The 20,851-nt window shown below is 57.0% G+C and overlaps 1 protein-coding gene across 1 annotated transcript; it reads left to right on the top strand.

Moving 5' to 3' along the window:
• Window positions 1–983: 983 nt before the first annotated feature.
• On the top strand, window positions 984–20,543 carry MFSD4A (major facilitator superfamily domain containing 4A; the record flags this gene model as incomplete). The annotated part of the gene is made up of 10 exons (XM_084275872.1): window positions 984–1,213; window positions 7,564–7,762; window positions 7,891–8,130; window positions 14,182–14,350; window positions 16,047–16,162; window positions 17,093–17,266; window positions 18,636–18,783; window positions 19,435–19,505; window positions 19,713–19,833; window positions 20,479–20,543. 10 exons carry the CDS (start codon window positions 984–986, stop codon window positions 20,541–20,543), a joined length of 1,533 nt encoding a protein of 510 aa, XP_084131998.1.
• Window positions 20,544–20,851: the final 308 nt, after the last annotated feature.

The following is a 20,851-nucleotide window of genomic DNA, read 5'->3' as shown; positions in this document are numbered from 1 at the left end:
TGACCCTGAGAAGATTCTGGTGGATGCCACAGGCAGAGGAACAAGGACTTGGATGCAATTTAAATTAGCTAAACATTAAGCTATGTCCAGGTGGAAATGAGCACCTACAGGCCCTGGAGCAGCATTCCTGAGGCACAGGTCATGGGATGTGTGAGTATGTGTGCGTGGGGTCTGCTGGGGTGGGAAGGGGCCTGGAGCCAGCCTCAGCCAGGGCTGAGCTCCATCCCTCTGGCTCGCCTGGAAAGGCAGTTCTAAAAATTGCTAGTCTTCCCTAGCTGAAGTAGGTGAAATATTTATAAATCCATCCTCTAGCAGAGACCTTTTGCGTCAGCATCAACCACCCTGACTTTAAAACACACACTGCTACAGCTGCCACCCCCCAGCCCATCCTCTGCTCCCCAAACAGGGCAGGGGCAGCTTCAGCTGCACCCGCCTGGAGGGGCTGCCCCAGTTTTTGGGGTATGGAGACTGCAGAGGGGGTCGGCAGCAGGGGAAAAGCAGGGATTGCTGGGCTTCCCTGCTTTGCTCCGCTCCCTGTTGCATCCCGTTCGCTGCCGCGGCTCCGTGTCATTCGTGCACTGAGCTGCGCGGGGTCCCAGCCGGGGGCTGCCCCACTTTTGGCAAGATGATGCAACCCCCCCCCATGGGACGCTGAGAGGGAGGGGATGGGATGGGAGGGGCGGTGCGGGGGCGCGTGTTGGGGGGGGGAAGGGGGTGTTCCTTTGGCCCCCCCGGATGGATGCGCCGCAGCGGGGTCCGTCGAGGGATGGAGAGGGGCTCCGCCCCGGCCCCGCTCGGCGCAGCCCCGGCCCCGGGAGGCGGCGGCCCCCGGCCCCGGAGGCGGAGCCAGCTCCCAGCTCGGCGCCGCGGGCTCCGGAGCCACATCCTGCAAAGGAGGAGCGGGGCGGCGGCGGGACCGGCACCGGGGCCGGGCGGCGAGGGAGCCGCATCGCCGGGGCCGCCCCGCGCCGCCGCCGCCCAGGATGTGGTGGGACGAGCGGGTGTCGGCGCGGTTCCGGAGGAACCTGCAGCCCACCCTCACCTACTGGAGCGTCTTCTTCAGCTTCGGCCTCTGCATCGCCTTCCTGGGGCCCACGCTGCTGGACCTGCGCTGCCAGACCCAGAGCTCCCTCTCCCAAATCACCTGGGTCTTCTTCTCGCAGCAGTTCTGCCTCCTGCTCGGCAGCTGCCTCGGAGGGGTCTTCAAGAGGACGTAAGGCGCCTGGCAAACTCATCGCACCTCCCGCGGGGGGTGCTTAGCTCTCCGCAAGCCCTCCCTCTCACCCCTTCCCCCCTGTTTTTCTCCCGGAGGGGGGTGGGCAGCGTCAGACCCCCCCTTCCTCCCTTCCCCTTTCCCCTCTCCCCCTCCCCACCCCCGGGCATCCCCTCCCTCCCGCGGGTTTGTGTGGCTGCGGGATGCTGCGGACCGTGGGAAAACCCTGCCCGAGTGGAGCCGTCCCTGTGTGTCCCAGAGAATTCCCAGAGGGAAGGGGCTTCCCGGGAATGCGGGGTGGGGGCAGCTGCTGCTCTCCTCTCCTGCCCAGTTTCGTACCCTTGGAGAGAAGCGGCCGGTTCCCCCTGGGGAGCTCAGGACTGTGAGGTAGCCTCAGCGTGAAGTTACAGCCAAAACTTCCTGGAGGGTATTTTCCTTTAACCTGATCGTTTATCACCAAAAATATTGCTGGGAGCCTGTTTTATTAACCTCATCATCAGGAGCCCAAGTAAGGTCGGGCTCCCCAGGAGTTTGGTCAGGCATGAGGTGAGATGTGAGTGGTCCTTGGGGTCTGTGAGGGGGATGAGGGCAGAGGCACCGCTGTGGCTGGGCACTTCGTGGGCCAGCAGGAAAACTGGGTGCAGTGGAATGGGGGGTTTGCACTGAGCCTTCCATCCAGGATGTGTTTAAAATAAATAGTAGGTGATGGCTCAACCCTAAAGATCGCCACAGAGGCACTTGATTTGCAGCTTGATGACAGCTCTGCTGGGAATCAGCTGATCCTCACTAATTCTCCAGGCAGTGATGTAACACGGCAGGTCCTGGTGTGTCTCTGATATACGTGTCCTGTGTCTGTTGTAACACGTGGGTGGGAGAATTTTGTGTGAGCCCTTTGCTGCTTTAAAGTACCTGGTTTAAAATGGTCTGTTAAACCCTTAATTTGGGGGGTGGGGGGTATGTTGGCTACCAAGATGGCATTAGAGGAGCTGTTAAATGACCATCCTTGTACATCAGACTGTCCCAATCCCACCGGTCCACGGTTGATGGAGCAGCTGGAGCTGGTCCCTACCAGGCTGTGCTGGGAGAGGGGGTGTGAGGTGGGGTGCAGGGGAACGGGGGCAGCACGTGGGAGCCTTGCCCTGGCTCTGACGTGGCTCTCAGAGTGCTGGGTCAGCAGGCAGTGCCTTTGCCAGCCCCCAGCCTGCTTCACCTGTGTCTGGAGGACAAAGCAAAATGCAGAATCGTTTCCTGCTGCCAGCTTCCTACCCACAGCTCCTGCCCCTGGACAGGGCGTTACGCAGCCCCCTTTGGGGTTTTGCACTCAGGGACTCCCCAACTTTTACCTCTCAGCAACAGCACCCTGGGGAATAGAGTGTGTTTGTTGCTCACTGTGATTACCAGGCAGGATGTGTTTGTGATCACAGCCTCCTGGGCCCCTGCCTGAGAGCCCCAGTGGGGAGCAGCAGCCCTGCCAGGCTGGAGGGCATGTTTTGGGTAGTTGGAGCTTGCAGGACTTGTAGGAGGGGGTCACTCAGAGCAATACAATGCACAAATGTGCCTCATGTTTGGATGACAGTGTTAACTGTTCAGATCCTGGGTGTGCCTGTGCCATCCCTTCTTCAGGGATGGATGCACCGAGCTGTCCCAACCTAAGGATTTCTACTTCTGGGCCCTGCTGTGAGTTAATAAATTGAATTATGCTGGTGCCAGGCAGGGAGGAGCACTGGACAGGTCATCTTTTCCAGTTAGGAGGTGGAGAGCTGCTGGTAGAAGGTCCCAAAGTGTCACCAGCCTGCAAGCCCAGGGAGCCAAGGTCTGGCCACACGCTGTGTCCAGTCCTTAATGCCCAAGGAACGTAGGCTTTGTTGTGTGCATGGATTAAAGTATGTATTGGTCTGAGCTGTCTGCTCTGAATGATGGACTCACAAGAGAAAGCAGGACTGTTACTGGAATTTTGTGGCAGAACTGGGTGGTGGAACCTAAATAATGGCTTCATTCCTCTGGCCAGAGAAGCTGCTGAATGCTGGGCGGTTGTCTCTGCTCTCACAGCCCTGCTGAGTCCTGGAGCTCTGGGAAGATGGAGTGTAGTGATGGCATCCATCCCTTCAGTGACTGGAGCCTGGGCTGCCAGACCTTGCTCCAGAACCCCCTCTCTTGTGAGAGTTCAAGGAAGAAGAGTTTCCCATCGTGTTTCCCCAGCGATGGGGAGAGGCAGTTGTTGCCTGCTGAGCTCTGCACCCGTGCTGGCTGCGTGGTCCCTTCCCCAGCTTGGCAGGAGGTGCAGGGGCAGAGCAGCTCCCCACGTAGCTGCAGGGTGTGTGTTGTTTCGCTCACGTTTTCAGGTACACAAGGGGTGGCTGCTCTCTGGTTGCTCGTGCTTGGGGTTTGCCAGGTTGTAATTACAAGCTCTGCTTACAAAGATGGGGTATCTGGTGAGTTTAGGTGGGCTGTGTGCCTGGATGCTGGTAGGTCTGTTGCTGTGTTGGGAGCCCTGAGCAGGCTCAGAGGAGTGACCCACACTGGGACCCGGGGGGCTGATGAGGTGGGAGCCTCTTACCCTGCTCCATCTTTACCCCGGGTAGCTGAGCACGTCGCAGCACGTCAGCTGAGAGCGGCTGACCCTGTTCTCTCCCTGCCCTTCAGGCCCCCTTCTTCTGAAGGTTTTGGTTCAAGCACACTCAGGGTGCTTCCCACCACAAAGGAAAGCAAAGCCTTTTGCTGCTGAGGGAGCAGAGAGCTCCGTGATGGAGCAGGAGCTCCTCAGGGCAGGCGATGCTCCCCAGGCCTCCTGGATTCAAGGATGCCTGAAGGCAGCCGTGGGATCATCCATGCCTCTTGTTCCGTGTCCTTGCCTCGTCCCCTTGGGGCTTTGGGGTTTAATTATCAGTTCTGCAAGTCTGAATTAGCCTGATTATCATTTTTCTTCTTGATGTGAGGGGACTTAGAAGATGCTCCCTGGGGTGGGGAAAAGCATACTTGGAGTGGAGGAGCCGCTTGCTGCGACAGGAGCAGCAGGGTGGGGGTCACAGCTCATCCTAATCCTATAGAAGGGATCAGCCTAAACCTTTTGGGGCAGTGGAGGGGGGGAAGGGAAGGTGCAGACATTGCCTTGAGCCTTGTGACAGAGGCCAGACGTGCTCCAGGTGGTCCTCAGACAGGCCATAACATGACCAGGCGTGTTTCAGGCTGCTGAAGTGGGGCCTGTCCTGGGCACAGCAGCTGGTGCAGAGCTGTGTGTCTGCTCAGCCAGGGACGTGGGACTGGGTAGTGATGGGGAGGGCAGCGATGTCTCCCACATGACCACAGCATAGCGTCAGGGGTGCTTTGAAAGCCCTTGGGAGGAGTGCACTGGTTTCTCATTGAGACAGGGGTTCAGACCCCCCCCTGAAAATCATGGGGTGCCTCATTTAAGGATGCTTTCAAAGGGGGTTGTTTCTAAAGAAATCCCCCAGGTGATTGTTCAGTGCTTCCCTGGGTGCAGAGCAGAGTCCTTTGTCTAGGTCTTTGGGATCTGGCATGGGAAGCCAGAGACTTCTTGGTGTCCCCCCCCAACCTTAATGGACCAGGGAAGGGGCTGCAGGGCTGTGTGCCACCCCGGGCTGCCAGTGTCTGTGGGGGCTGCCGTTGTGTTGTTAACATCCTGTGGCTGGGGATGAGGAATCTGCTCTCTGGGGAGAAGTGAGGTGGTCTTTTCAAGGCCACAACATCATCTGCAATTAATATTTAATTCCAGTAACAAATGCATTCCCCGGCCCAGCGCTGCGGTGGTGGTTTTGCTGGGGCTGTAGAAGAGCCGAGGTGTTTCTGGGATGTCTCAGTGTGTGCTTCCCTGTCGCTCAGGGATTCCCCAGCTGCTGGTGCCTCTGCCTTTCCCCCTCCCACTCTACCCTGGAGAGTGCCTCCTTGTCTCTCGAGGCTCCTCGCTGCTTCTCTCTCCTTTGCTGGTTGTTTTTCCCATGCTCATCTCTCTCTCTGCTCTCTCCATGTCCAGGGCTGTCTCCCCATGTTGCTGTCAGGGGATGATCCGTGGCCAGGGTTTTGCAACACGGTGGCTGCTGTGGCGTGGCACAGTGTGGTTGGCAGGGAGCTGGGCTGGGACACGGCAGCACACCGAGGTGCTGGCACGGCACAGCTCGTGCCACCAGGCAGGGGAATAAGGGAGAGGTGCCCTCGGCCCTCCTGTCCCCAAGCACGGTGTAAGCCACGAGCAGGATACAGAAGGCTGAATCACTCTGGGTTTGGGAATGAAGGGGGGTCAGGCAGAGGCACAGTGACATGCCCTGGGTCAGGCTGTTCTGGGCAAGCGGTCAGGGCGCTGGTTGTGTCGTGGCCGGTGGCAGCGGGGACTCCAGGGGAAGGACCTGGGGGTGTTGGGTGGCTGCTGACTGAACATGAGCCAGCAGTGTGCCTGGGTGGCCAGGAAGGCCAAGGGCATCCTGGCTAGTGTCAGACCCAGCAGGGCCAGGGCAGGGATTGTGCCCCTGTACTGGGCATTGGTGAGGCTGCACCTCGAGTGCTGGGTCCAGTTCTGGGCTCCTCACCATCAGAAGGACATTGAGGTCCTGGAGCGAGTGCAGAAAAGGGCAACCAGTCTGGGGAAGGGGCTGGAGGGCAAATCCTCTGAGGAGCAGCTGAGGGAGCTGGGGGTGTTCAGCCTGGAGAAGAGGAGGCTGAGGGGAGCCCTTCTCCCCACCTCCCCTGCCCTGCCAGGAGGGTGCAGAGAGGTGGGCGATGGTCTCTGCAGCCAGGGGACAGGAGATGGGACAAGAGGCAATGGGCTCAAGCTGCCCCAGGGCAGGGTCAGAGCAGATGGGAGGGAAAAGTTGATTGAAAAAGCAGATGTGGGGCTGTGGTACAGGCTGCCTAGGGAGGGGGCTGAGTCCCCACCCCTGGGTGTGTTTAACAGAGGGGAGATGAGATGCTCAGGGATGTGGTTTAGCACAGGACAGGGACAGTTGGGCTCCATGATCTCAAAGGTCTTTTCCAGCCTGGTGACTCTGTGACTCTGCTGTGGCTCTGACCTGTCCTGAGGGCAGGGCACGGTGCAGAGAGCTGCAGGCGTTTCACTCACAGGCTCCATGTCCGTGCAGGGGCCAGGCCTGCGCAGCGCCAGCTCTGCTGTGGCCACAGACCCCCATCTCTAACCAGCAGCTCACGGCTGCCGCGCCTCGGGATGGGCTCCCGCCGGGGCTGGGACGGGACGTGCCTGTGCTCCGGACTCGCTGCTGTGACTTTACAGTCCCATCTTTCTGCTGGTTTCAGTGTTTTGCTGTCTGGTCCCCGTTTCCTTCCTTCCTTCCTGCCTGCCTTGCGCCTTGGCAGCTCGGGAGCCGCGCGGTGCCAGCCCGGCCGCCGCTCTCCAGCGATCTGGCTCTAGCGCTCGGCTCGCACCGGGAGCAGCCGCCCGGCTCAGCCTGCCTGTGCCTCTGCCAGGCTCGGGATGGGATGCACCAGCTTTACACGCGTCCCTTGGGCTTCTCCGAGGGACCGCGTGGGTTGGGAAGTGGCATTCCGCCCCCGGGAATGGCATCCGTGCTGCATCCTGCCCTGCCGTGCTGGGGGAAGGGATGATGCTGCCAGAGCAGAGAACACCCAGGGCATGGAGCGGGTACTGCAGCGGCTCCTCTGCTCCCCGTGAGGCAGGACAGGACGTGCAGGTCTGGGCTGTGACACGGTGGTGTGGATGCCAGCAGCTCTGTCCCTGCTGGGCACTGGGATTGCCCAGCAGCTCTCATGCCTGCTCAGCCCGCTTGTGTGATCTGGTCCTGCGTGAGAAATGCTCTGGAGCTGCTCAGAAGCCACAGCGTGGCCTCCCCACATACCCCTGTGCACTCCCAGGTCTGTCAGTTAACAAGGGAGAGGTCTGGGGTCTTATTCTGCACTGGGACAGGCTGTCCAGGGGGTGTGGAGTCTCCTCCTCTGGAGAGATTCCAGCCCTGTCCGGACACCGACCTGTGTGCCCTGTCCTAGGGACCCTGCTTTGGCAGGGGGTTGGACCCCATGGGCTCTGGAGGCCCCTTCCCACCCCTGTGATTCTATGAAAACTTGCACACCAGGGCTTTGGAGGGCTGGATGCTCTTTTCCACGAGACCTGGGTGGAAGATCCACTGCTCTGTGGCATCACCCTCCGTGCAGGAGGTGACAGTGCCCCAGGCTGGCTCCAGCTGTGACAGGGTGCAGGGTGGGCAGCATCCCTCTCCACTTGTCAGAGCAGCATGCTGCAGCTGCATTCCAGCCTGTGGGTGCATCTCCTGCTGCTGCCTACGCTGCAAGCAGCAGGCAGGGCTGTGCAATGGATGCTGCTCTCACAGTAGTAACTCTGTCCTGGCTCTCCTCCTTCCCTGCCCCAGGCTGGCTCAGTCCTTGTTCGCGCTCTTCGCCTCGTCGCTGGCCATCTCCTTGGTGTTTGCCATCATCCCTCTGTGCCACAACGTGGTGGTCCTGGCTGTGGTCATGGCTGTGGCAGGACTGGCCATGGGCTGCATCGACACCATCTCCAACATGCAGCTGGTGAAGATCTACCAGAAGGACTCAGCTATTTTCCTGCAGGTGAGTATGGAGCCCCCGTCTCCTCCATGGCTGTGCTTCCTCCTCTGAGGAAGAGGAGTGAGGGGCTCAGCCAGCCTCTCCCCGGGGAAGAGCAACCCAACCCTACCTGTGTGTCTCCTCTCTCGCAGGCCCTGCATTTCTTCGTGGGCTTTGGAGCGCTGCTGAGCCCCCTGATAGCTGACCCTTTCCTCTCAGACACCAACTGCATCCTCTCCAACTCCACGGCCAACGCCTCCAGCAACCTCCCTCACATCCGCAAGTCCCTGGTCCCGCACCACCCAGGCAACCTGTCCCACTACGACCTGCCAATGAAAGGCATGGTGGTGACCCGTGTCTCCTACGCCTTCTGGATCATGGCCCTCATCAATGTAAGTGCCACAGCCAGCACGGGCTGGGATCTTAGTGGGAACACCCCTATCTCTCTGCTCTGCAGACAGCTGGGGTGCTTGGGGGGTGTCGGTGCCTGTTAGGGGGTCTCAGGGATGGAGGGAGGCGTGAGGATGGTTCTGCTGGTCCACAGCAAAGGTTAATGGTGTTTGCCCAGTGCCTGGTTGTGAAGCGGAACCGGTGGCCACTGCACTGTCTGATGTGGTCGGGACCTGTGGGGAATTGTTGGAGCCCCCTGGGAGCAGGTTGTGCCTCCAGCATCCCCGTGGGCAGGAGCTGGGTGAAATGAGAGCTGCAAGGTTGTCTGTGGTAGGTCTGTGGGCAGCCTGGTGTGGGGAGGGCATGGTGGGGGAGTGGTGTTCATAGGCAAGTGCCCATCAGTGAACTGAGTTACGAGTGCTTAAAGCTTGATCAGGGCATCTCTGCCTGTTTGCCATCTGCAGCAGATGTCAAAGCTCCATGGCCCTTTCTCTGGGAGAGAGATGGGCTTTAGTGCCCCGTTGAGTCCCAAAGCTGATCCCCAGCATGCTGCTCCCACCAGCAGCAGGCTCTTTGAGGTGTAGCCCTGCTCCTTACCCCCAGCTAATACCCACATGCCAGCTTGGTCAGGTACTGCTGGTCCTTTGCCCAGCCTCGCAGGGCTGCAGCCATCACCATCGTGCTCATCCCTCAGCAGCAGAGCAGCTGAGGTGCTGCTGTCACTTCCCTGGTGACAGGAGCGCTGTGAGCACATGGGTACCTGCAGTGTGGGTGGTAAGAGTGCTTGTCCCTGGTCCATTCACCTGGAGACCTCCTGCAGAAGCGAGGGGTGACCCTGCCAGAAGGACTTCTGTCTGTCCTGCAGCCCTGGTACTTCCCTTGGCAAATTCAGCCATCGCCCCTCTGCCAAATCACAGGGGTGCAGTGATGGTCCTTCTCCCTGTCCCAGAGCAATGAGCATCCCTGGATCTTCCACTACTCTGTGAAGCCAAGGGAACAGGTTCCTTTGTACTCTCAGCCTTCCCGTTTTCAGGAGAACTGACACATGCCCTGGTGTGACCCAGGGATTTCCAGAGAGAGACCTGCCCAGCTTGCTGACATGAAGATGCTGTCTCCAGGAGGAGAAGCCAGCTGTAATTAGCTCCAACTCCACACGTGCCGTGGGAAATGTGCTTTTAATTACCCAGAGCATCATCTATTTGGCCAGTCAATGCTGAGCAACTAATTTAGTTCTGAAGGCAGGGTTTAATCTCTGCTTTGCACACAGCAATGTGCCTGATGGGCCAGTCTCTGTTCCTAGTAGTGTCCCATGGGCAAGTGTAGAGTCTGGCATCTGGGAAGGGATAACTGCTTGTATCAGCACAGGCTGGGGGTGACCTGCTGGAGAGGAGCTCTGTGGAGAAGGACCTGGGGGTCCTGGTTGATGACAGGGTGTCCATGAGCCAGCAGTGTGCCCTGGGGGCTGAGAGAGACAATGGGATCCTGGGGGCATCAGGAGGAGTGTGGGCAGCAGGTCACAGGAGGGGATCCTCCCCCTCTGCTCTGCCCTGGTCAGGCCCCACCTGGAGTGTTGTGTGCAGTTCTGGGCTCCCTGGGATCAAACAGCCAGGGATCTCCTGGAGAGAGTCCAGAGGAGGGACAGAGATGCTGAAGGGCCTGGAGCACCTCCCCTGTGAGGAAAGGCTGAGGGAGCTGGGGCTGTTCAGCCTGGAGAAAAGAAGACTAAGGGGGGACCCTATTAATGTTTATCAATATCTGAAGGATGGGATGCAGGGGGAAAGGGCAGCCCCTTTTCAGTGTCTGTGGGGACAGGACAAGGGGCAATGGCTGCAAGAACTTTTCCCCGGTGAGGGAGCCCTGGGACAGGCTGCCCAGGGGGTGTGGAGTCTCCTTCTCTGGAGAGATTCCAGCCCCGTCTGGACACCGACCTGTGTGCCCTGTCCTAGGGACCCTGCTTTGGCAGGGGGTTGGACCCCATGGGCTCTGGAGGCCCCTTCCAACCTCTGTGATTCTATGATTTTGGGAGCAGGATGGGGCCCTAAGCTGAGTCCTGCTGTACCCAGCAGGTGATGCATAGCAGGTTGTGAGCCAGGCCTGTGTGTCTCTGCACGCTCAGGTGGTGTTTGCACGTGTGTGTGCACGCTGTGTAGGATCACCAGGGATGCTGTGTAGGATCACCAGGGATGCTGTGTAGGATCACCAGGGATGCAGCAGGGGGTCCTGGGATGCTGGGAGACTGTTGGGTTTTGGGATGAAGGTCAGGGAACAAACCAAAGAGGAGCAGGGAGTGGGATCTACGCTGCACCCAGGGCTCTCGATCACATCCCCTTACCGAAGTGGAGTGGGTTTTGTCTCTCCCAAAGCCTCACTGAGGGACCTGCTTTGATTTCTTTACACTGAAGAACCCACCCCACTGGCAGGAGATCCTGGGAGCAGCTCAGCCCCCAAACCTCTGCCTTGTCTTTAAGGTGTAGGTGGCAGGGAGGGCTGATGCTCGTTGCTCTTTAACCCCCAGGGCAGCAGGTTGAGATGAGTAAGCCTTCGACATGGAAACCAGGGCTGACAGCGTTGTTATAAAAGGGTCAACCCCCCCAAAGCCCATCCCAGCTCTCCCAGGGCCATGTGGATTCTGACACGTCCCCCACTGAAATGATCCAGAAGAGCTGTTCTGCTGTTATTGAAGCAAAATGGTTTCACTTCAGTCAAGTGAAGTGGTTTGACATGATCACAGTGAAGGTCTGGGGTGACTCCCAGCCAAAGGCTTTTTTTTTTTTTTCCTTCATTCCAAGTGGGAAACTCTGGCTTTTCCCCTCCAGATCTGGAACCAAACCCTATTTTCAAATCCACTTTCCCACAGAACGGAAATTTCATCATCCAGCCCGTTCCAAGGGGCTGGAAAAATCCGGACAGTGTTCCTCTGAGAGGGATGTGTTTGTCCGGAAGGTGGTTTCCCAGGGGAAGCGTGGGACACTCCATTGTGCTTAGCTTGCTTAAAAGTAGCCTGGATGCACAATAGCAGGGAACAGTCCTGTGCTGCTGGGGTGTGTGTGTGTGTGCAAAGTGAAATAGAAACCAGAGGGAAGGACCCAGATTAGACCCATTCTTAAGTCTGTGATGGAGTAACTGGAGTGTATAATAGTGGTTCAATCTGCTGGGGCAGGGGAATGGTCCTGGTGATGTGGTGAGCAGAGCTGGAGGGCTGGGGGATGGGCAGTGGGGTCTTGCTGCCTGCTCTGCCCTTCAGCCCACAGCAGCTCGGAGGCAGTTCTCCTCCTTGGAGAAAGGAATAGCAAAGCCCTGCTCCAAAAACAGGTGAAGCAGAGCTGCCCTGGGAGGAAAGCCCCTGAGTGATGGCACCGAGCCTCAGGCTGCTGGGAGGTGGGGATTGGAGGGGTCCAGGGGGATTCTGCAGGGCAGGCTGGTGCTTTGAGGACCAGCATCCTTGTTTTGAGGGCTGTGGAGGTGGCTCATCTCAGGTTGGGGCCGTGTGGGCTCCCTGCAGCGTGGGGAGGCTTTGGTAGCTCTGTGTCTTGTGTTTGTTGGCCCCAAGGTGATGCTTTAGGAGCTGAGCAGCGTGATCCTGTCCTAGGTGTGATGGTCCTGCCCTGAGGGTCGTGGTGTGTGTCCCAGCTCCGGGGGCTGGTGATGCTCACCATCCCCTCCCCACCTCTCTGGCTGGGGCATGCAGGAGCTGTGTGTGGGGAGGGGCTCTCAGCACCCACCCAGCAGCCGTGGCCATGCTCATGTGGTCCATGAGCTGTCCTGGCCTTGCAGTGGGGGTAGGTTGCTCCCATGGGCTGGATTTGTCCCTCTGCTTGGTGCAGTGTGCCCTGGCAGGGCCCTGGTGTTCAGCTCTGTCTGCTCCTCTCCCTCTGCCCCCATAAATACCTCTCTCTGCTCTCATGGATGCTCCAGACGTGCCCTGACTTAGGGCTGGCCCATCCTCTGGAACAGGTGGCTGCAGGTGACGGTCCCCCAGGCCATTCCCTGGAACCCTGCTTCCTCTTGAGCTTCATCCTTCGCTCTTCCTCACTTTCTGAGCTTGCTTTGGCGTGGTGGCAGCCCATGGGTGGGAGCTGTGCCTGACCAGGGGTGAGCCTCCTGTTTTGGGGCATTCCCAGCTACCAGAAACAGCCAGCAGTGCCAAGCAGCTGACGGGATCAGAGCCCTCACGCACTCGAGGCACTGATGGCTTTGGGATGGTGCAGCCAGGTTAAAGCAAAAGGGACCCACTGGCTTTAGGGATGAGGATCTGGGCAGCAGGGAGATGCCTATGGAGTGGCTGGGAATTGGGGGGAGCTTCTCAGCACAGGCACCAAGCCCTCCTTAGGGCTGGTGCCTGGAGGTGTTATCTCCAGTCCCTCTGCTTGGAGACTTGTTTTTAGGTTTGGGGTGGGTATTTTTTTTGCAAAATCTGCAATTTAGAAGAATAAAATCTGGTCCTGACCTCCGGAAGGATCCGAACTATCAAGCAAATGTGGTTTTTCTTCCATGGGACCGAACTAACTGTTCCTATTCCCATTGTTCCCAGAACAATGAAGTCCTCGTAAATGAATTCAGGCAAGAGAGGCGGGGTGGGGTGTGTGTTTGGAGGGAGGGGGGGTGTGTGGGGGGAACTCTCCATACATTTAAATCATGCCACGAGCCAACAAAAGGCAGGAAACTTGGAGCTGGAGCTCACACTTGCTCACAGACGTGTAGAAAACAAGCGCTGGGCGGCTGGAGAGTGAGCTGTCACTTAGGATTTCCTGGCTTTCTCCCCCAGTTTGTTGCAGAATAAACATCACTTGGTTGCAGTGGGAGGAGAAGTAAGGGGGGGGGTTGGTGAGGGGCAGACCCAGCTTCTTTTGCTTCCCTCTGTTTTGTCTCTCAACCAAAAAAACTATAGAAAAGCAGCAAGTCTGTCTGGGCTTGGAGGCTCCAAGGAGTCGTGGGTGGGCGCAGGGAGGGGGCTCGTCCCCAGGCACGAGGGGTTTGGGTGCTGGGGAGGGTTTGATGCTGATGTGTGATGGATCCAGAGGGCAGGTAGCAGCCCTGGGGGCTTTGGCAGAGGGAGGAAAGCCCTGGCTGCAGGGACCAGTGCTGGTGGGACTGTTGTGGGCTGGGAGCAGCATCTCTGGATGCACCAAGGGAGGTGAGAGGGTGATGGTTGGAGGGTCCTTGCTCTTCAGGCCGGGTCCCTCAGTGGGGGCTGTACCACAGGGCTGCCTGACACTGCTCAGCTGTAGCAGTGCTGTGAGCGTTGGCCTGGGAACCACGAGCTCAGCTCTCAGGAGATGCTGAGCAACCTCTGCTAATGGCTGGAGGGGGGCAAAGAGCTCTTAGAGCAGCTGGCTCTTCCCTCACAAAGACGCTGGGCTGCAGAAGGTCTCCCAGTAAAGCTGCTCTGCTCCCCCTAGGGAAAAGATACTTTTTTATTATTACTCATTGGGCAGAATTGCCCAAATGCTTGGAAACTGGAGCACTTTGGTTTTGAAGGGCTGCTGTGGTGCTTCATGAGGTTTGTATCTAGGTGCATCCCAGTATCCCTCTTCTTCATCCTCTGTTGAATGGTCCCCGGTTCACCCAGTATCCCCCAGGACTGCCCCAGCCATGCTCCAGATTCACAGGATCACAGAGCTATAGGGGTTGGAAGGGACCTCCAGAGCCCATGGGGTCCAACCCTCTGCCAAAGCAGCTCCCTAGGACAGGGCACACAGGTTGGTATCCAGACGGGGCTGGAATCTCTCCAGAGAAGGAGACTCCACACCCCCTGGGCAGCCTGTCCCAGGGCTCTGTCAAATTGGGAATCTTTGCCCTGAAACCAGCGGGGTTTGGGGGTGTTCTCATCCCTCTCCCAGCTCTCCCAACAAGCCTCCATCCCTCCTGTGAGTGGGCCCTTACCCCACCCCCAGCCCCGTCCTTGCTTGGAGGTCAGGGCAGTGTGAGGCTGCTCTTGGAGGGTAACTGGGGCACCTCTGCTGCAGATGCTGAACGTGGCATCCCAAGGGGGACTGGGGAACACCGCGTGAGACTCGTGCTGTGCTCACCTGCCCCTGCCTGTCCCTCCCCAGCTGCCGGTGCCCGTCGCGGTGTTTTTCTTGCTGTACAAGGAGCGGATGGTGCCGTGCTGCAACGGCAGCAGCCACCCGCTGCTCTCAGCTGATGAGCTGGCCATGGAGACGCGGCCTGTGGACAAGGAGGACCTCTCCACCACCGTGCAGAGACCCCACGCAGCAGGAGGTGAGCTGGAGGCCCTTCTCTTATGGGGTTGGGGGGAACGGGGAGCGAGCTGGGGGGCAGAAGATGCTGCGTTCTCTGACTCCTGGGCATCTCCATTGAGTTTAGTAAGTGAGATCATCACTGCTGTCTAAGGAGGAAGCTTTCCAGAAGGTGCATGTGAATGTGACTGTGATTCCAGAGGCACCCAAACAACCTGAACAGGCAGCTTGGTGCCCAGTTGCCCTCAGATTCAATGGGACTGTAGCCGATGGGCACCCCGCTGTCCCATCAGGGCTGCAGGCTGCTTTTCTTCAAGCAGCTCCCAAATTAACCCAGGGCTCCCACGTTGTTTAAGCACGGGCCAAAGTTGTGCCCCTTCTGGTTTCCTCCTGGGTGTCAGGTTTTGAGCTGGCTCTGCCAGACCCTTCCATTTAAGGGCAGCCATCGTGCTGTGGACCAGTGGTTTGGGGAGGTCTGAGAGGAGCAGGGACAGCACACGTGTGCGAGGAGGGGGGAGAAGTCACACCCCAGTGACAGTTTGCTTTTGACCTCGTGGCTACACCCTGGTTTGGGGACAATAGTACCATTGTTCTTTGCTACCCAAGAGAAACGTCTCAAAGTCAATTCTCTGGCTACGCAGCGGGTCTCGTGTTCCAGGGCTGTCAGGGGAGTGCTGGTGGTACTGCAGAGCAGGCAGCTTTACCTCGACAATGAAAGGAAGTTGTAGGGGCTCCTTGAAGGCAGGGGCAGTCTGGAGATGTGGTAAGGTGCTGGAGAAAGGGCCATAGGTGTCCCTACCGGTGTGGGATCTCCGGTGTCTGATAAGGTTGTGCTCATCTGACAGCGTGTCCCTTAGCTGAGACACTGCTGGTTTCTTTCCTCAACCCAGCTCCCCGTTTTCATACAACCTGCTGGAGCTCCAGGTTCTTCAGATCTCCATCTTCCTCTTAAATGCAGTTGAGATTAATGCCTAGAGAAGCAGGAAGACTGTACGCTGACTGCTGTGGTCTTTGACAGACACCCCTGTGCTGCCAAAACCCTTCTTCCCCCTAGAAGTAGAGAGAATTTCATCTTTGCCAGGCAGGAGAGGTGCCTCTCCTGCACAGAGAGGTGTCATTCCCTCAGCACCAGCCCTCTGCACGCCCCAGGGCAGAGTGACATAAGTGTGAGGACAGGATGGTCAGGAATTCTTGGGGTCCTGGCCCCAGCTTTGGCTCCTGGGCAGAGGAAACACCACTGCCTGTGTGTTTTATCGCCCCCTTTCCCAAAGTTGGCTTGTTTGGTTCAATACCATCCAGCTGAGGGGTGTGAGCAGCCCTAGGCAGGACTCTCCTGTGTGGTGGTGCCAAGGATGAGGGGCTCTGAGCATGAGGACCAGGGTTGAATGGGCTTTTCTATTGACTTTAAGAGCTGCACCAGCAACATGTTGCTCCTAAATGGGAGGAGAAGCACCAGCAGCTACAATAAGAGAAGTCCCAGGTATCCTGGAGAGTAGACCCCAGCCCCTAAGAGTGTTTATCTTCCTTCTGAAAGCTTTCAGTGGGTAGGGAAAGGTGTGCTGCCAGCAGAGCTCAGCAGTGCTCCACGTTGTTCCCTGTCCTCTATGAATCTCTCTGTCTTGCAGCTGAGCACAAAACAAATCCCCACTGTGGGCTGGCAACCACCCAGCCCCGGGGGGACCTTCCAGCTAAGTTTGCTTTGCATTGTTTTTCACCAGGTCATGATGACTTATTTAGCTGCTGCCAAAGCAAAAACTTCAGAGGGGCTTCTTACACCTACTTCGCAGTCCACATCACTGGGGCTCTTGTTCTCTTCATGACTGATGGGATCGTGGTGAGTTCAGCTGATAGAGGGATCTCAGACTCCGTGGCTTTCTTCCTTCTGAATGGCTTGTAAGGGTCCAGACCCCAGCACCCATCCTCTGCGGCCAGCTGGACCCGAACATCTGTGGGTGGCTGGTTCAAAGCTAATCAGAGTCAGGCTGAGACTTCTTGGGAGGGTTGTGTAGCTTCTCCTAGGCTCCGTGGTGTTGCAGCTAGATTGGTCCTAACCTTGCCAGCTTAGAGCTGGAGGTGTGATGTTGTCTGTTTGTCTGCACCAGAGGTGTCTTCTCGCTTCAGCCAAGGGGCAAGAGCAACTTTTGTTTGATAACAAGAGAATCCCAGACTGGTCTGGGTTGGAAGGGACCCCAAGGGTCACAGAGCTCCAACCCCCTGCCACAGGCAGGGACACCAACCTCCAGGCCTGGAGCTACACAAGGTTGCCCAGGGCCCCATCCAACCTGGCCTTGAACACCCTCAGGGATGGGGCACCCACCCCCTCTCTGGGCAGCCTGTTCCAGCACCTCACGACCTCAGCACCTCACCAGAAATGGTGACTCTTTGTTTGAGGGGTCTCCCACCATCCCAGAGGAGGGCAGGCAGGGGTGTTGTAGCCTCCCGGGAGCAGCCTGGCAGCACGTCCCAGGCCGTGTGTAGCAGCTTCTGCCTGGGTGAGGAGAAAGGGCTGGCGAGATCTTTATTCTTTCAGTGGTTTTGTCTCAGTCCCCTCATGGTAAAATACTGCTGGGTCTCTTAGGAGAGCTTGAGTCCTGTGTTGCTCCTGGGGGGGGGTCTGTCTCCAGCTGCCAACCTTTAGGAACAAGGCTCACTGAGGCTTGGTAGCAAATCCACGACACTGTGAACATTTGAGGGACAGGCTGAAGCTGCAGAGCCCATAGATCATCACCGTGGGGTGTGACACGCTCTCTTGTTTTCCTGGCAGGGGGAATACTCGGGCTTCGTGTACAGCTACGCGGTGGAAGAGCCGCTCTCCGTGGTGCATAAAGTGGCTGGTTACCTGCCCAGCCTCTTCTGGGGATTCATCACCCTGGGCAGGCTCATCTCCATCCCCGTGTCCTACCGCATGAAGCCATCGACCATGGTCTTCATCAACGTGGTAAGGCTGCCTTTGCTCTGGTTTTCTTCCTCTTGTCTCTGAGCTGTTGTCTTTTTAATGGGCAGAACAGGTAGATCAGTGCCAGCCCTTCCCCTGCATCGCTGCCTCTGATGTATGAGGAAGCTCAAACATACGATGTATGAGGAAGCTCACATGCACAGCTCCATCGTGCTGCTCTGCAGTTTGCTCTCCTCAGTTACTCACAATCTACTATTAGATTCGTGAAAGCTCCTGGTCAAAGTGTCTGCCAGTGTGGGGTTACTGCTCACGCTGCTTCCTCTGGCATTTATGGGGAATTTACTGCCCGTGCTGGCCAGGGAAAGGGGAGGCAGATAGAGAATTCACTCAACTGCTTAGACTGTAGCAGCTGACAGAGAAACCAGCATGGTGCAAGGCTGCTGAAATTGATAAACATATTTACTTTAAGGAGGAGGAAGGAGTCCATTGGCTCTATTAACAGACCCAAGGACAGGCTGACTTCAGTTTGAAGAGGGAGTAGCCTCCAGCCTCGAATGGCAGCCTTTCCCCTTGCCCTGCATGGCAGTGGTAGCACCATCCAAGGACAAAACTTCCTCCAGCTCACACCGAGCCCTTGCGCAGCGCTTGCTCGCTGGCACTGCCACACGGAGTAAGATACACCAGCTCTTGGCAGCTGCCTCGGCATCACAGCGAACTGCAGTTTGCATTCAATACCTTTGGGCTCCCCAAGAGCCTGGGGTATGTGCACACACACCCCTAATCGGCCCCTAAACGAGACAGGAACTGTAACTTGAGCCAGTAACTTGAGCTGGTATTTGGAGCTCCCTCTGCTGCCTGTGCCAGGGGCGACTCGGAGCAGCAACCCCAGGGATGAGCTTCCTTGTAGCGACAAGAAGATAGAGGGGAGGGCAGGCAGGTTTAAGCTTAGTTGGCTCTTTGGCTTGACTCCTGTGACTGGCTCCTGAGCAGCTGTTAAAGAATTAACTTATTAACTCTGCTCCAAGCTTTATTAGTGACTGAGATGAGCAAACCCCACGTAAATAGGGCTACTATTGTGTGTAATAGTAGGGCTACTGTTGTGTGTAAAGCTGCAGGAAAAAAACAACTGTTCTTTTTTTCCAGATGCAATCTTAACTCTCTACCTAGTGAAGCTGAGCCAGATTAATTGCATCCAACCACTTGAAGTCCTGCTTTTATAGAATAACAATTCTTTAAAGACAGATGGATTTTAGTTGACCAGTCACTTGAGGCTTTCAGAAGTGATGCCCATTTTCCAGCATGGTTCATTTTCTTTTCCAAACCCTTTTCTACTGGGGAAAAAAGATACAATATCTTGAGCCTGTTTCAGCTCTGCCTTTACCTTCCCACTGACTGTGTGTGTTGTTCACAGGTCGGAGTCCTGATAACCTTCCTCCTGCTCCTGATCTTCTCCTACAGCGTTGTCTTCTTGTTTGTGGGGACAGCATCTCTGGGGCTGTTCCTCAGCAGCACTTTCCCCAGCATGCTTGCCTACACTGAGGACATCCTGCAGTACAAAGGTGAGCTGGATTCAGGTGTGCCTGGCAGTCTTTGAAAGCAGGTGGGTGTCAGGACCAGAGCTCTGGTACCATCACACCTTCAGGGATGCCTGGGAGGCTGGGAAGGAAGATCTACACCTGAGTACAATGCTTATTCAAGCTTGGAGGTAGAACAGACTGCACAAAGCCTGGCTTCAGTGTCCTGATCCCTTCTCCAGGCAGGGATCCAGGCTGGTTCATAGCCTCTTGCAGCTTCAGGGCTGGCAGGGATGGCTGCTGTAGAGGCTTATGTGGAGCTGGCTTTGAAAACATCACCCAGGCTTTGGGTGAACTGAAAATCCCCAGGGTTGGCTAGCTCTTGCAGGAGGCTCTGCCAACCTCTGTCTCCGGGGCAGGCAGAAGAATTAAGATCTTTCCAGCATGAAGCATTGTCCCCTTTGCCCACAGAGCCAGGTGACAGAACAGGAGATGGGGGTTCTGGCTTAGACTCGTCCTCTGCACAACCACGGGTTAGAAGAGGCCACCTCAACCCAGGATGGGAAATACCTGAGTGGTTGTAGGTCGGGTATGGGCAGAGCCATGCAGGAGCAGTTTAAAGAAGCTGCAGGTGGATCCTGGCAGCTGCTTCACCAGCTCCCTGCCAACATCCCTTGTGCTGTTTTTTCTTTGCAGGCTGCGCCACAACCGTGTTAGTGACCGGAGCTGGAATCGGGGAGATGGTGCTGCAGTTACTGGTGGGATCGGTAAGTGGAGATGGGGTGTGCTGAGAATGGCCTGGAAGGTTTAAGTAGAAACCTTAGTCCTGGCTTTGGACAGCTGAGTGAAGAGTACTGCATTACCCCTGAGCTCTGAGTAAAGCTCTTGCTCACTGCTAACTAGGTGTTTGAGCTGTGGTGTATTCATGATGACATGCCTGCTCCCTCTTTTTTTTTTCCCCCCTCCAATTGCAGATTATACATGATCAGGGGAGCTACAGTTTCCTGGTCTGTGGGATGATCTTTGGATGCTTGGCCTTTACCTTCTACGCTTTCCTCCTGTTTTTCCACAGGATGTACCCCAAGCCCCCATCAGGTAAGAAAGCACCAGCCCTCAGCCCCGCTCTGTAGCGGGAGGAAGAGTGGCAGTGCATCACTATGCAACCAGGGTGCAGCACTTCAGCAGAAAGCAAGGAAATGTTTGTTTTACTGCTGCTTCCTGTCCCCTCTTCCTGCTTTGACTTGCCCACAAAGCCTTGGCAGCCACAACTCTGGGTTTGCTTGCTTTGCTGTTGGAGAAGCCAGGGGATGAGTAGGAATTTGCAGGGGAGCTGTAACCCGCATAGGCAGCTGGCTGAGAAAGCTCAGCCGTGCTCCTGCGGAGCTGGGAGGACTAAGTTGTCCTGGGTACAGACTGCACAAGCTTCCCTAGGCTGTTCCCTGGCTAAAATCCAGGGAATGAGGGTTTCTGCCATCCGGAGGCAGCTGTCAGGCTCTTGAGAGGAGCCTCACTGATAAAGGATTTATCGTGGCGCTCTGCTCGGGCTGCGGATGCTCTTGGGCTTTGCTGAATAAGCATCTTTCACAAAAGCAGCACTGAGCAACTGGGAAAAGAAGTAAACAGGCTCGTGGGGTGGGTGATGGAAGGGCTGCAGCCCCGGGTGGGAGAGCTCAGGCTGGTTCCCTTAAAGCTCAGCCCAATCGGTGCCTTCAGCTGAAGTATCTCATGTCCGATTTGCAGAGCTGGACGGTGCCTCACCTGACAAAGCAGCAGTGATGGATGACACTGGACAGTATCAGCGCTAAAGCAGAGGCCGAGCCCTGGACAAGCAATAAACCAGCACACAATTAAGCATTACTCTTAAGGATGATTTCACACTTAATGACTGAATCGTGCGAGTTTTCTGCAATCAGAAGCACAGTAGATTGGGTAAGTCAGAATCAAGGAAGCATCCTAAACCCACTGTGCCCAGCTCAGCGTGCACTGCCTGTGTCACACCTACCACAGCAGGTGACTGTCAGCATCAGGCTGAGCGGGTGTCTGAAAGGCTACAGCGTCTGGCAGGGCTGATGGGAGAGCAGCGACCCCTGCCCCTGAGCTTCCTTACTCAGCC

This window comes from Gallinula chloropus, assembly GCF_964237585.1.
Source record: "Gallinula chloropus genome assembly, chromosome: 27".
NCBI classification, from domain to species: domain Eukaryota; kingdom Metazoa; phylum Chordata; class Aves; order Gruiformes; family Rallidae; genus Gallinula; species Gallinula chloropus.
The sequence above is the reverse complement of the archived record's forward strand: the minus strand, read 5'-3'. Positions and strand labels throughout refer to the sequence as shown.